This window comes from Erythrolamprus reginae, chromosome 9 (genome assembly GCF_031021105.1).
Source record: "Erythrolamprus reginae isolate rEryReg1 chromosome 9, rEryReg1.hap1, whole genome shotgun sequence".
Lineage (NCBI taxonomy): Eukaryota > Metazoa > Chordata > Lepidosauria > Squamata > Dipsadidae > Erythrolamprus > Erythrolamprus reginae.
In genome coordinates this window covers 29,345,582-29,357,592 of record NC_091958.1, presented here as the reverse complement: position 1 = coordinate 29,357,592, position 12,011 = coordinate 29,345,582, and the positions used below count along the sequence as shown (strand labels likewise).

The 12,011-nt window shown below is 46.3% G+C and overlaps 1 protein-coding gene across 1 annotated transcript in view; it reads left to right on the top strand.

Moving 5' to 3' along the window:
* Positions 1 to 12,011, top strand: part of WDR59 (WD repeat domain 59) — a 112,638-nt gene that overhangs the window by 87,054 nt on the left and 13,573 nt on the right. Inside the window, exons 19-21 of the mRNA XM_070760678.1 lie at positions 3,299 to 3,432; positions 6,402 to 6,483; positions 8,664 to 8,776. Of these exons, the coding sequence (XP_070616779.1) occupies positions 3,299 to 3,432; positions 6,402 to 6,483; positions 8,664 to 8,776 (329 nt within the window). The remainder of the gene's footprint in view (positions 1 to 3,298; positions 3,433 to 6,401; positions 6,484 to 8,663; positions 8,777 to 12,011) is intronic.

The following is a 12,011-nucleotide window of genomic DNA, read 5'->3' as shown; positions in this document are numbered from 1 at the left end:
AAGTTGAAGGCAGTGGGAGGACCTGGTAGGTAACCACCTCTGCTGGTTGTGTGAAGATCCTCTCGGGTGCTACAAAAAAAACCCCCAGGGTGGCTTATTCTTGGGCTGGCTCCTTGTCTCCATCCGTAATTCTGTCGCTCTGGCTGTCTCTTTCTGTGAACGGTGGCATGGGCAGAGTTTGCCAGCATCCTTGCGGCATGCAGCCCCTACTTGGAAAGCATCTCTCCTGGTTTCCCTTTTCCAATGCTAACAATCACATGGTGTCTGGTAGCACTTTTCCTGCCTGACCTGCTGGATTTCACCCCTGCCTGATATTCGCGTACCTAAGCTAACACAGCTCCACCGTGCGTTTAGATCCCTTGGGCATTAGCGCCCTTGCCCATTTTACAATAATTGACTTCCATACTGGCCAATGCAGCCTGGGTTCTGCCACAAAATTGTTTGCTGGAAAATTTATTTATTTTTTAGATTTATAAGCTATATAAACTGAATGTTTCTGGTTGCATTAGAGACCAGTAGCTTCCCAGCTTTGACTGTGACAGCTCTGCCTGCAGAGCAGCTAAAAGTGCTAAATGTTGTATTGTAGAACACAAAACAGTTTTAGGATTTTAAGAGATTTGGCTTTAATAATGAAGAAAGGCTTTGAAAAGGAATTTTAGGGGATAAATCGGAGGAGTAATCCCACCATTGCTGCATTGTGGTTTTAATTTTTTTTAAGATTATTATCTCCAATTGCAAGCACCTACCGTAATTAAATATGTGTTAATAGGCTCCATAGCTTTGATTCCTTTTCACTTTTAACTAAAGGTGAAAGTTGGTATGTGATACCTCATCAAAGTGGATTTACTCTGTGGAGCTGTGAGGCCACTTTAACCCACCAAATGATCTATTTTTGAATCATAGAGGATTGTGTTAGATTTGCTGAGGATACAATAACAGTACAGATTTTTCCCCCTGGTCTTCCTGTCAATTACTTTCCAGTCACATAAGTATGAAAGGGCTTGTCAGGCATGGACAGAAATTCAGAATTACAAATCTAGGCAAGCATATGTGATTTGCAAAAGAAGGGATAATTTGCAAATTTTGCTTCATGCGCTCTCTTTTAACCATAGAACCAATGGTGGGCTGCGAGCCAGAACGCTAAATTGCACTCGCCGCCACGTCTCGTATGTCTTTGTGGGACCAGCACGATTTTGCAGTTGCACCTGTGCTGCGTCTGTGTTTCGGCAAGGATTTACTTGTGGCTCCGTACACGATTTTGCTACCTCCACAGTTGTACTAGTCCCGCAAGAACTTATGAGCCGCAGTGGCGAGCGCAATTTAGCGTTCCACCTCGTAGCCCACCGCTGCATAGAATGCACACCCACCTGCACATTCAGAAGCCAAGGGGGTATAGATGACAGCACTGCAGATTCCTGCCATTCTCCATAAGGTGGCGTGAGAATTTCAGCTGCGTAAATGCACAAGGGGAGACATGGACAACAGCATCACTTCATGTGGCTTCCTCCTGTGAGGCCATACTGGTGGCTGACCTTTTAATTTTTTACAGCAGGAAACTTCTCCAAAGACCACAAATCCCAAATATGTCAGCACCCTTGCGTTGGAAGTTGCTTAGTGAAGGTGGCACAGGCAGTTTGACCTTTAACGCATTCTTTACCATTTTGGAAACAAGCTTTGCATGGGGCGTCCAAGGTTTCCTGTGTCTGCATGCATTCTTAATGCCTGCAGCAAACATTTGCACATTGCAACAGGATCTGGGAAATGTACCAAGTCCTCAGTTTTATTCCAAGTCCCGAAACAAGACTTTAGGATGCAGCACCCTGAAGGTAGGAATAAGAGGCTCTTGGCATCCTATTTGCAACACCTTCAGTACCCACAAAACTACACTGCCAAAATTTGTTGGCAAAGCAACCAAATCTAGGGTTGCTTTGAGGAATAGAGTTGCAGGTCTCCTCACTCCAAAATGACCTGAAATCGCCCTGTAGTTGATTGTCGTTCTGAGCCACATATTTCTGACTTTTTGCAAGTTTTTAGAAGTGGTTGGTCGCCCTTGTTATTCCTATTCTTGCCTACGGCCCTGCAAAATAAATAAATAAATAGCGTTTAGTCTTTGGGAATTACATTGAACCTTTGGGAAGATCTATCCTGTCATAAGGCATTTATCTATGTCAGAGGTCTTCAAACTTGGCAACTTTAAGACTTGTGAACTTCAACTCCCAGAATTTTCCAACCAGCTATGCTGGGAGTTGAAGTCCACAAGTCTTAAAGTTGCCAAATTTGGGGACCCGTATCTACCTTTCTCCTGTAAATTAGATGTCAAAACTATGAGATCCCACAGAGCACAAGGCTAAATTGCTACCATTCCTCCTATTCTGCCCACATTCCTTCCCCCCTTAGGAACTGATCAAATAATAAGGAAAATCTAGCCAATGAGATGAGATGAATAAAATGACCAGCAGATCCCATCTTTGAAACTCTTAACTGTAATGAGTTGCTTGCAACACCAAATAAATAAGCTATTTTTTTCTTGTGTGATGTGGCTTCTCGTTTCTCCTGCCAGCTTATATTGCTATAACCTTTATATTCCCAGAAAGCGTCTGTCTTTTTCTTCTTCTTCTTCTTCTTCTTCTTCTTCTTCTTCTTCTTCTTCTTCTTCTTCTTCTTCTTCTTCTTCTTCTTCTTCTTCTTCTTCTTCCTCCTCCTCCTCCTCCTCCTCCTCCTCCTCTTCCTTCTTTTTCTAATGCACACAATAGACCAGCTTTTTCCTGCTCAGTAGGAGTTCTGGGAGTTACAATCCCTGCCCAGTTAACTATTCCAAGTCAGGAAAGATGGCATTGTGTCTTCCCTGGACAAACCCACCTTTGGCCACTTGAAAGGTATCCTTTCCTGCAGTCTCTCCAGAGATGCTCTTGTTCTTTGAGGAAAGTTCTAGCTTGATGGTGCAGCACCTGCTTTGCATGGAAAAGGTCAGTCCTGAATGTTATTTTTTTAGGGGTGTATGTGTGTGTGTAAAAAACCCATTTTAGGCAACCTCCTGCTAGCTGGACTGTGATGTGTCTCAGTTTAAGGTTCTTGTGTTCCTGCTGTAGGCCCTCCCCTCTCCCCAAATACCTTCCCTCTTCTCTTGTGGTGACTGCCTTTTCCGAAGCCTCAGTAGAGTAGCTGCTTTTTCATGGCGAAAGTAGGGCAGAGTCTGGAGAGGTCCTTTGGTTCCCAAAGCTCTCCTGTCCTTGGAAGATGTTGCATTTGGGCTGCTCTCCCCCCTTGCCATCCTTGACAGGCATCTCTCCCCCTGCAGAAGTCCAGAAGATGGAAGAACAAACGCGAGGGGACCGAGGCCAGCAACCGCCCCATCAAAGCAGCCGGCAAAGTCATCATTCAGGACATCTCCTGCCTGCTCCCGGTCCATAAATCACTAGGGGAGATGTACATGTGAGTACCTGTACAGTTTGCCTCACGCCCATGGTGGTGCAGTGGTCCAAATGCATTGTTAGAGTCTGAATCTGCTCACTGCCAAGAGTTCAATTCTCACCGGCTCAAGGTTGACTCAGCCTTCCATCCTTCCAAGGTGGGTAGCAATGAGGACCCAAATTGTTGGGGGAAAGAGGCCGACTCTCTGGAAAACGCTTAGAGGGGGCTGGAAAACCCTACAAAGCGGTGCAGAAGTGCTATTGCTATTACTCTTGCTACCTTTGGAGAGAGGCAGGCCCAGCCACCTCATCCTAGTGCAGGGTTTCTCAATTATTTTCTGTTACGCTCCCCCCAGGAAGAAGTAAACATTTTACGCCCCCCCCCCCCTCCGTAATATTCAGCATGTTTTTGCTGAAAAAACTCAAGTGGCTTATCAGCCTGATTGGGGTGTAATGTGTTTAAGTGATGCCTTAATTTATTTCACTTCATGCTGTTCACTGCCAAGATTTTTAGACACAGTAAACATGCCGGTCTTTCCTCATCTCCCCCTGTAGTCCCAGTGAAGTCAAGCATTACATATACTTCTTTGTTGTATTTCCTCATCTTATGGGAGACTTACGTTTGTCTGGTTTTCCCTGTCTCTCTCCTCCTTTCTTTTCAGCCCTGTTAAACATTTTTCCATGGTGTCTCTCAGGGTTTGTTATATGCATTTCATATCTCCTGTGTTGTATGCTCTGTGTTGTATGCTGTAGTTCAGTGCAAACCCCTCCTACTCTCTGTGGTAAAAAAAAAGCACATGCCCCCCTCCCACGGCATCGCTCCACACACACCCAGGGCCCGCCGCCCTACTATTTGAGAAACATTGTCCTAGTAGGAGGAAGAGGGGGGTTACAGGAGCATTGTGCTGTGAAATTTAGGGGTGCCAAGAATTTATCTAGCTGAGGACAAAGCATTTGACTTCTACTCACAAGATTGACTTCTTAAAGCGCCCCACAGCCCCCAGAAAGCGAAGGCCCAGGGAAGAACAGAATGCAACAGAGTTCCCCAGAACACACCCTTCTTGGATTGGCACATGTTGCCCATCTTCATAGAAATCCTCTCCCCTTTTCATTTTATTATAAATTTTCAAGAAACTGTTTGCCTGGCAGTCCCTGATGTTACTGATAAGGCTGTGCAGATGACGAAAGCCATAACGCAACTTGCGTAACCCAGAATTGGCTGGACTCACTCAGAGCAAGTCCTCAGAGGCTATTTGTAAGCCTCATTGACTGGTTTCCCACAGCTTTGTTAAGCCAAAACCCTAAAATATTTACATCTCACCCTGCTATGTAAATCCAGCTAATATGTTCAGTTATGCCCTGTGGAATGCACAGTACCTTTAGGGAAATGGCCAGCCAGGGAAAGAAGAGGTCTCAAGCTGAGAATTTGGCCTTGAGACCGTGCCCAGTTGCAAGAGATCCAGAACTGACCCTTCCCCTCCTTGGTCCTTGGAAATTTACCCAGTTGTTCCCGAGAGAAGGTTGCCAAACTGGGGATATTCCATATAATAGGCAGAATATAACAAAGTAGTTAACTTGAACTTTACACATGTGGATTGGGTTATTTGCACATTTTTCAGGATCTTGCTTAATGTAAGCCAGAGATTCCCAACTTTTTCTATACCCTCCCCATCCCTAGAACCCTTTGATATACTCTATAAATAAATAATATACAGTGATAACTCTACCTAAGAATGCCTCTACTTATGAACTTTTCTAGATAAGAACCAAGATAAGGTGTTCAAGATTTTTTTTGCCTCTTCTTAAGAACCACTTTCCACTTACAAACCCGAGCCTCCGAAACTGTAACCAGAAAAGGCGGAGAGAAGCCTCCATGGGGCCTCTTTAGGAATCTCCTGGGAGGAAACAGGGCCGGAAAAGGCAGGGAGAAACCTCCGTGAGGCCTCTCTAGGAATCTCCTGGGAGGAAACAGAGCCGGAAAAGGTGGGGAGAAGCATCTGTGGAGCCTCTCTAGGAATCTCCTGGGAGGAAACAAGGCCGGAAAAGGCAGAGAGAAGCCTCCATGGGACCTCTTTAGGAATCTCCTGGGAGGAAACAGGGCCTCCACCCTCCCTGTGGTTTCTCCAATCGCATGCATTATTTGCTTTTACGTTAATTCCTAGGGGGGAAATTGCTTCTTCTTACAAACTTTTCTACTTTAAGAACCTGGTCACAGAATGCATTAAGTTCCTAAGTAGAGGCACATACATACATGCATAGACACTATAATTTTGAAACTTCTAAATCCACATTTTTCACACCCCCTGGAATACCGTCTCGGATCCCCAGTTGGGAACACCTGATGTAAGCAACCGCCTTAGGTGGATTGGTTTTTGTTTTTCAAATGAAAACTGGGTCCTGGATGGCGAATCTATGGCACCCATGCCGGAAGTGGCACGCCGAGCCATCTCTCATGGCATGCGAGCCGTTGCCTGTTGCTCTTCCAGGTTCCAGCCTACTAGTCTTTATACATGCAGGAGCACCAGAAACATGCATGCCGGGAAGCTGGCCAGGTGGTGTTCTGGCACGTGGATGTGTGCCAGAAATTGGAAGACCAGGGTGGGCAATGCGCAGCATGTGCCAGAAACCAGAAGATCATCTTCCCGGCCCACTCATGTACATTAGGCAGCTGCTATTCCAGTTTCCAGTGTGGCAGCTGGTACTTACTTACTTGCTTACTTACTTATTGGATTTATATGCCGCCCCTCTCTGAGACCAGGTGGCTGGTGCACATCAGCACACTGCAAACCAGAAGATCAGTTTCTCAGCGTGCACATGTGCATCAGGCAGCTCTTTTGGTCTCTGGACCGTGCGCACCCCAGTTTTGACATTCCATGCCAAAAAGGTTCGCCAACACTGGACTTGGGGTTGGGAAATTAACGTTCTAGCCGCTGGGGGTTCTGCAAAGTAGAACAGGCTGTGGCCCCCTCAGCCCCCCTTCTTCTCTTCCAGACTAAACGTGGTGGATATTCAGGAGACTTGCCAGAAGAACGCTTCCTCGGCCTTGACAGTGGGACGCCGAGACCTCTTGCAGGTGCTGCTCCTTCTCTACGTCAGGAGTCCCCAACCCATGGGCCACAACCCGGTACTGGTCTGTAGCCCATTCAGAACTGGGCCACGCAAGACGCAGGCGAATGAGCACAGTTCCATTTTTTGCGAGCGGTTGGGACTCGCCTACACACATGAAGTTCCACAAATGGGGCTTCATGTATGCGCGTGAGTCCCTGCAGCTCCTAAAAATAGAGTTGCAAGCGCACACCTCGGCCACTCACGGAATTCTTTCCTCCCCCACCCCTCCGGCCAGTAGTCTGCAAAGCCAGAAAGGTGGGGGACCACTGCTCTCCCGGACAGTCTGGAGACCCTTTTGAGCTGAGAGGGGGAGGTGTCACCGAAACAGGAGAGCATGGTCCAAAAAGAAAGTGCCCCCCCTACCCGCCCTCACCTATGGGATTCTTTGGCTCTTCTTAGAGTCCCCTGCTTCCTTTTGCAAGGGTCTTGTCCGATTCAGGGATTTGAGAATAGAGGTGGATAGAACATTGACTTCCTCCCCCCCCCCCCCCATGCGGTTCCTAAGTGAAATACTGCAGTCATTCAGTGAGTCTGGCTTTCCCCCATTGAGTGCAAATTGGAAGCCGGCTGGGATGGTCGCAATTGGTGGATGTTACCATTGTAAACACCTGCCAATTGCCCATCCCCCAAGTTTTGATTGCGTGACTGGCAAACCCTGTGATGCTTGCAAACGTGATGAGGACTGATTGTAACTTGGAACAATTGCTAAATGAGTGGCTGTAAGTTGAGGACCAACCCCCACAAACAGCAAAGGCTCAACCATCACCAGAAGATCCTTGGTGGCACAGTGGTAAGAGCGCAGTACTGCAGGCCACTTCTGCTAAATGCCAGCTGCCTGCAATTTGGCAGTTTGAATCTCACTGGCTCAAGGTTGACTCAGATTTCCATCCTTCCGAGGTAGGTAAAATGAGGACCCAGATTGTTGGGGCCAAGAAGCGTGACTCTGTAAAACCGCTTAGAGGGCTGTAAAGCACTGTGAAGCGATATATAAGTCTAAGCACTATTTATTATTATTTATTTATTATTTGGATTTCTATGCCTCCCCTCTCCGAAGACTCAGGGTGGCTTACAACATATAATAAAAAACAATTAATTAACTAGATAACTAAGCTAAAATCCCCAATATTTTAAAAATCAATCATACACATTCAGATCTCAGCCATACATAATATTCATTGGCCATGGGCCTAAGAACTAATTGCCCCAAGCCTGGTGACATAAATGAGTCTTAAGACTCTTACGAAGGCAAGGAGGGTGGGGGCAGTGCAAATCTCCAGGGGGAGCTGATTCCAGAGGGCTGGGCCCCCCACAAGGAAGGCTGTTCCCCTTGGCTCTGCCAAACAACATTGTCTGGTTGATGGGACCTAGAGAAAGCCAACTCTTTGGGACCTAACCGCTCACTGAGATTCATACGGCAGAAGGCGGTCCTGAGAGTAATCTGACCCGATGCCATGTAGGGCTTTATAGGTCATTACCAACACTTTGGACTATGTCCAGAAACCAATTGGCAACCAATGCAGTCCATGGAGTGTTGGAGAAACATCAGCATGTCTAGGGAGGCCCATGACTGCTGCGTGGCTGCATTTTGCACAATTTGAAGTTTCTGAACACTCTTCAAAGGTATAGCTATTGCTATCATGAAGCGGTGTATAAGTCTGAGTGCTATTGCTTGTCAAGGTTCCACACTAAATCAAAGTCCAGGTGCTCCTCAAAAGTTCCAATTTATTGCCGCAACCATCCTGGCACCTACACTGGGAAAACTGAAACTGAGTTTCCCACCCAATAGAAAGTTTACATCCCTTGTTCCCCTCTCCCCCCAAACTTGTCATGTTGCCCACTCAGATTGTGCGAGCATGGCCAGTCGTTCCTCCACTTCCACCAAGGCCTTGAACCACTCGAAAGAATGCTTTAGGGCTGCATCTGTTCCCTTCTGAAAATCACCCCTCCCATAAACATCAGGCCTTCTATAGATAGTATGGCAAGCCGTTGATTTATCCCCAACTTCTGCACCAGCTTGACATTGCTATTATGAAGCAGTATATAAGTCTAAGTGCTATGACTATTGACTGGTGAATCGTATCTACCATAAGCCGACTGAGGTTTTCACCTACAACAGTGTGTCTCTGAGCCGGCTTTCTCTTCCAGGTTTGGTCCCTGGCCACGGTGGCGACCGATCTCTGCCTGGATCCCAACACCGACCCGGACTTGGAGACCCCCTGGGCCCAGCACCCGTTCGGACGCCAGCTCCTGGAGTCCCTGTAAGGAGGCAGTGAGAAGGGAGACTTTGGGCGTTGCCCCTGCGTGCTTGTTGATCTGCAGTTTGTGTTGGTTTCCTGGATTAAGTTTGGTTGGCACTGAAACTGAAAAAGGAAAAAGGGGAAATCCGTTTTGCTCTGGCATTCCAAGGTTGTGTAATTGTAACCGTATTAACCTATATTGGAAATGCCAAGCTGTGGCCTCTTTTTTAAATATGCTATATTACAGCAGGGAGGCTTTTCGGGCTGTGAAATATACACTGCACAAAAAAATAAAGGGGAACACTCAAAGAGCACATCCTAGATCTGAATGAATGAAATATGCTCATTGAATACTTTGTTCTGTACAAAGTTGAATGTGCACCACAGCCGGTGAAATTGGTGGTCAATCAGCGTTGCTTCCTAAGTGGACAGTCTGATTTAACAAAAGTTTGATTTCCTTGGAGTTATATTGTGTTGTTTAAGAGTTTCCTTTATTTTTATTTTGAGCAGTGTGTTAATTAATACAGGTAGTCCTTGACTTACCACAATTCACTTAGTGACCATTTGAAGTTACAGTGGCACTGAAAAAAGTGACTTGTGACCGTTTTTCGCATTTACAACCGTTGCAGCTTCCCCCTGGTCACATGGTCAAAATCCAAAAGCTTTGCAGCTGACTCGTATTTCTGACGGTTGCAATATCCCAGGGTTACTTGATCTCCTTTGATGACCTTCTGACAAGCAAAGTCAACAGGACATCCAGGTTGACTAAACAACCCTGTTTGTAACTTAGCAACTGCAGTCATTCCCTTAACAACTGTGGCAAGGAAGATCGCAAAATCGTAAAACTCACTTAACAAATGTCTCGTTTAACAACAGAAATGTTGGGCTCAATTGTCACAAATTGAGGGCTACCTGTATACGCATGTCCTAGATGCGTGATGGCGAAACTATGGCACGCATGTCACAGGTGGCACACGGAGCTATATCGGAGGGCACACGAGACTTTGCCATGTTTCAGCTCCAGCGCATATGCCAGTGTTTCCCAACCTTGGCAACTTGGAGATATTTGGACTTCAACTCCCAGAATTCCCCAGCCAGCATTTGCTGGCTGGGGAATTCTGGGAATTGAAGCCCAAATATCTTCAAGTTGCCAAGGCTGGAAAACACTGGCATATGCAGTACGCTGTCCAGTTAATTTTCATCCTTCAGAAAGGCCGTTTTGTGCTCTGAACGTATCAGAGAAGCTTTGCTGAAGCCCCAGGGCAAAAAAATCCAACGGACAAACTGGAGGTTTGGGAAAACCCACTTCCGGTTTGCCGTTGTGCTGTTTTTGCACTCCGGAGGGTTCCGGGAAGCTTTCCTGAAGCTCCAAAATACAAATAACCAGCACACTTGGGCATTTTTTCCACCTACCAGGCTTCAGAAAGGCTTGTGCGCATGCAGGGTGTGTGTGTGCATATGTGGGGTGGGAGGGAAGGGGTGTGGGCATGTGCACTCATGCTAGCACACCCCCAGGCCCCTTGTGGCATGCAAACCCAAAAAGATTTGCTATTACTGCCCTAGATAGAAACATAGAAGATTGATGACAGAAAAAGACCTCCTGGTCCATCTAGTCTGCCCTTATGCTCTTTCCTGTATTTTATCTTAGGATGGACATATGTTTATCCCAGGCATGTTTAAATTCAGTGACTGTGGATTTACCAACCACGTCTGCTTGGAGGTTTGTTCCAAGCATCTACTACTCTTTCAGTCAAACAATATATTTCTCACGTTGCTTCTGATCTTTCCCCCAACTAACTTCAGATTGTGTCCCCTTGTTCTTGTGTTCACTTTCCTATTAAAAACACTTCCCTCCTGAACCTTATTTAACCCTTTAACATATTTAAATGTTTTGATCATGTCCCCCCTTTCCCTTCTGTCCTCCAGACTATACAGATTGAGTTCATGAAGTCTTTCCTGATCACTTTTATGCTTAAGACCTTCCACCATTTTTGTAGCCCATCTTTGATTAAGAGACAAGACCTCATGATAGAGGTTTGGTTACACTGAACCTTCTTTTAATCTCTCCTAGAACCTCAAAAAGCATGTATCCCAGCCGCCACCCCCACCCCTCATCACACACAATTTCATCTCAACTCTCCTTCAGAGCCTGACCTCTGGACAAGCAGCAAAAGTAGATCTCTTGGGCATTTTTCTTCATGTTTTGACCCGTGTCCTCCCAGGCTCTTTAAACTGACCTGTTGGCCCTGAGGCATACCTTGCCATACTTAGAAAGTACAGAGGTACCTCGATTAATGACCACAATACATTCCAGAAGGTTGGTTTTTAACCGAAATGGTCGTTATCTGAAACAATTTTCTCCATAGGAAATAATGGAAATGGATTTAATTGGTTCCCAGCCTTTATTTCTTATGGGGAAAATTTAAAATTGAGGATTTTTCTCTCTCCCTCCCCCACACAAATGTTGTCCCTCACTCCCCTCTTCCTCTCTCTCTCTCTCTCTCTCTCTCTCTCTCTCTCTTGGGGAATCCTCACCAGGCCTCCGCATTTTTCCTCAGGGTGATCCCAGGGTGACTTGGCAAAGCAGCTGCCACAAGATCTGAGGGGACGGGATGAGACTGGATGGGAGTCGGGATCCGACACGCCCCTCCTGGCCACCCGCTTAACAGCCTCCCACAGTCTTACCGGCGGTGGCTTCCCTTCGAGGAGCAGCAGCGCCGGGAACGTCTCGTGATGAAGGGAAGCCGCCGGAGCTGTCTCAGCATTTGCTGCTGTCAGTTTTCTGTGGAGAAAACTGTAGAACAAAACTGCTATTAGGCATAGAAATTTAGTTTTTGGGGAGAATGAAAACAGCCAAAAAGAAGGCCCAAAAAGCAGCTGGCCAGCACATCCATGCATGCTGGAGCTGACCTAAGGGAACGCCTTGCATGCCCTCAGATATGGCTCCATCTGCCACAGGTTTGCCCTCACTGTGCTGGACAATAGCAATAGATAGACTGACAGACAGACAGATATAGATAAATGATAGACGATAGACAATTCCTAGATGAATAGAGATAGATAGTTGATCGATATAGATAGAGTAGATAGATAGGATAGAGATAGATAGACAGACATAAAGATACAGACAGAGATATAGAGCTGGGTGGATGGATGGATGAATGGACAGAGGTTTAGATACCAAGCCTTCCTCTTCTGGGGAGTGATTGAATATGAGCTGAAATATAATAAATTTCAGTCAGAAAGCTGCTGTGTG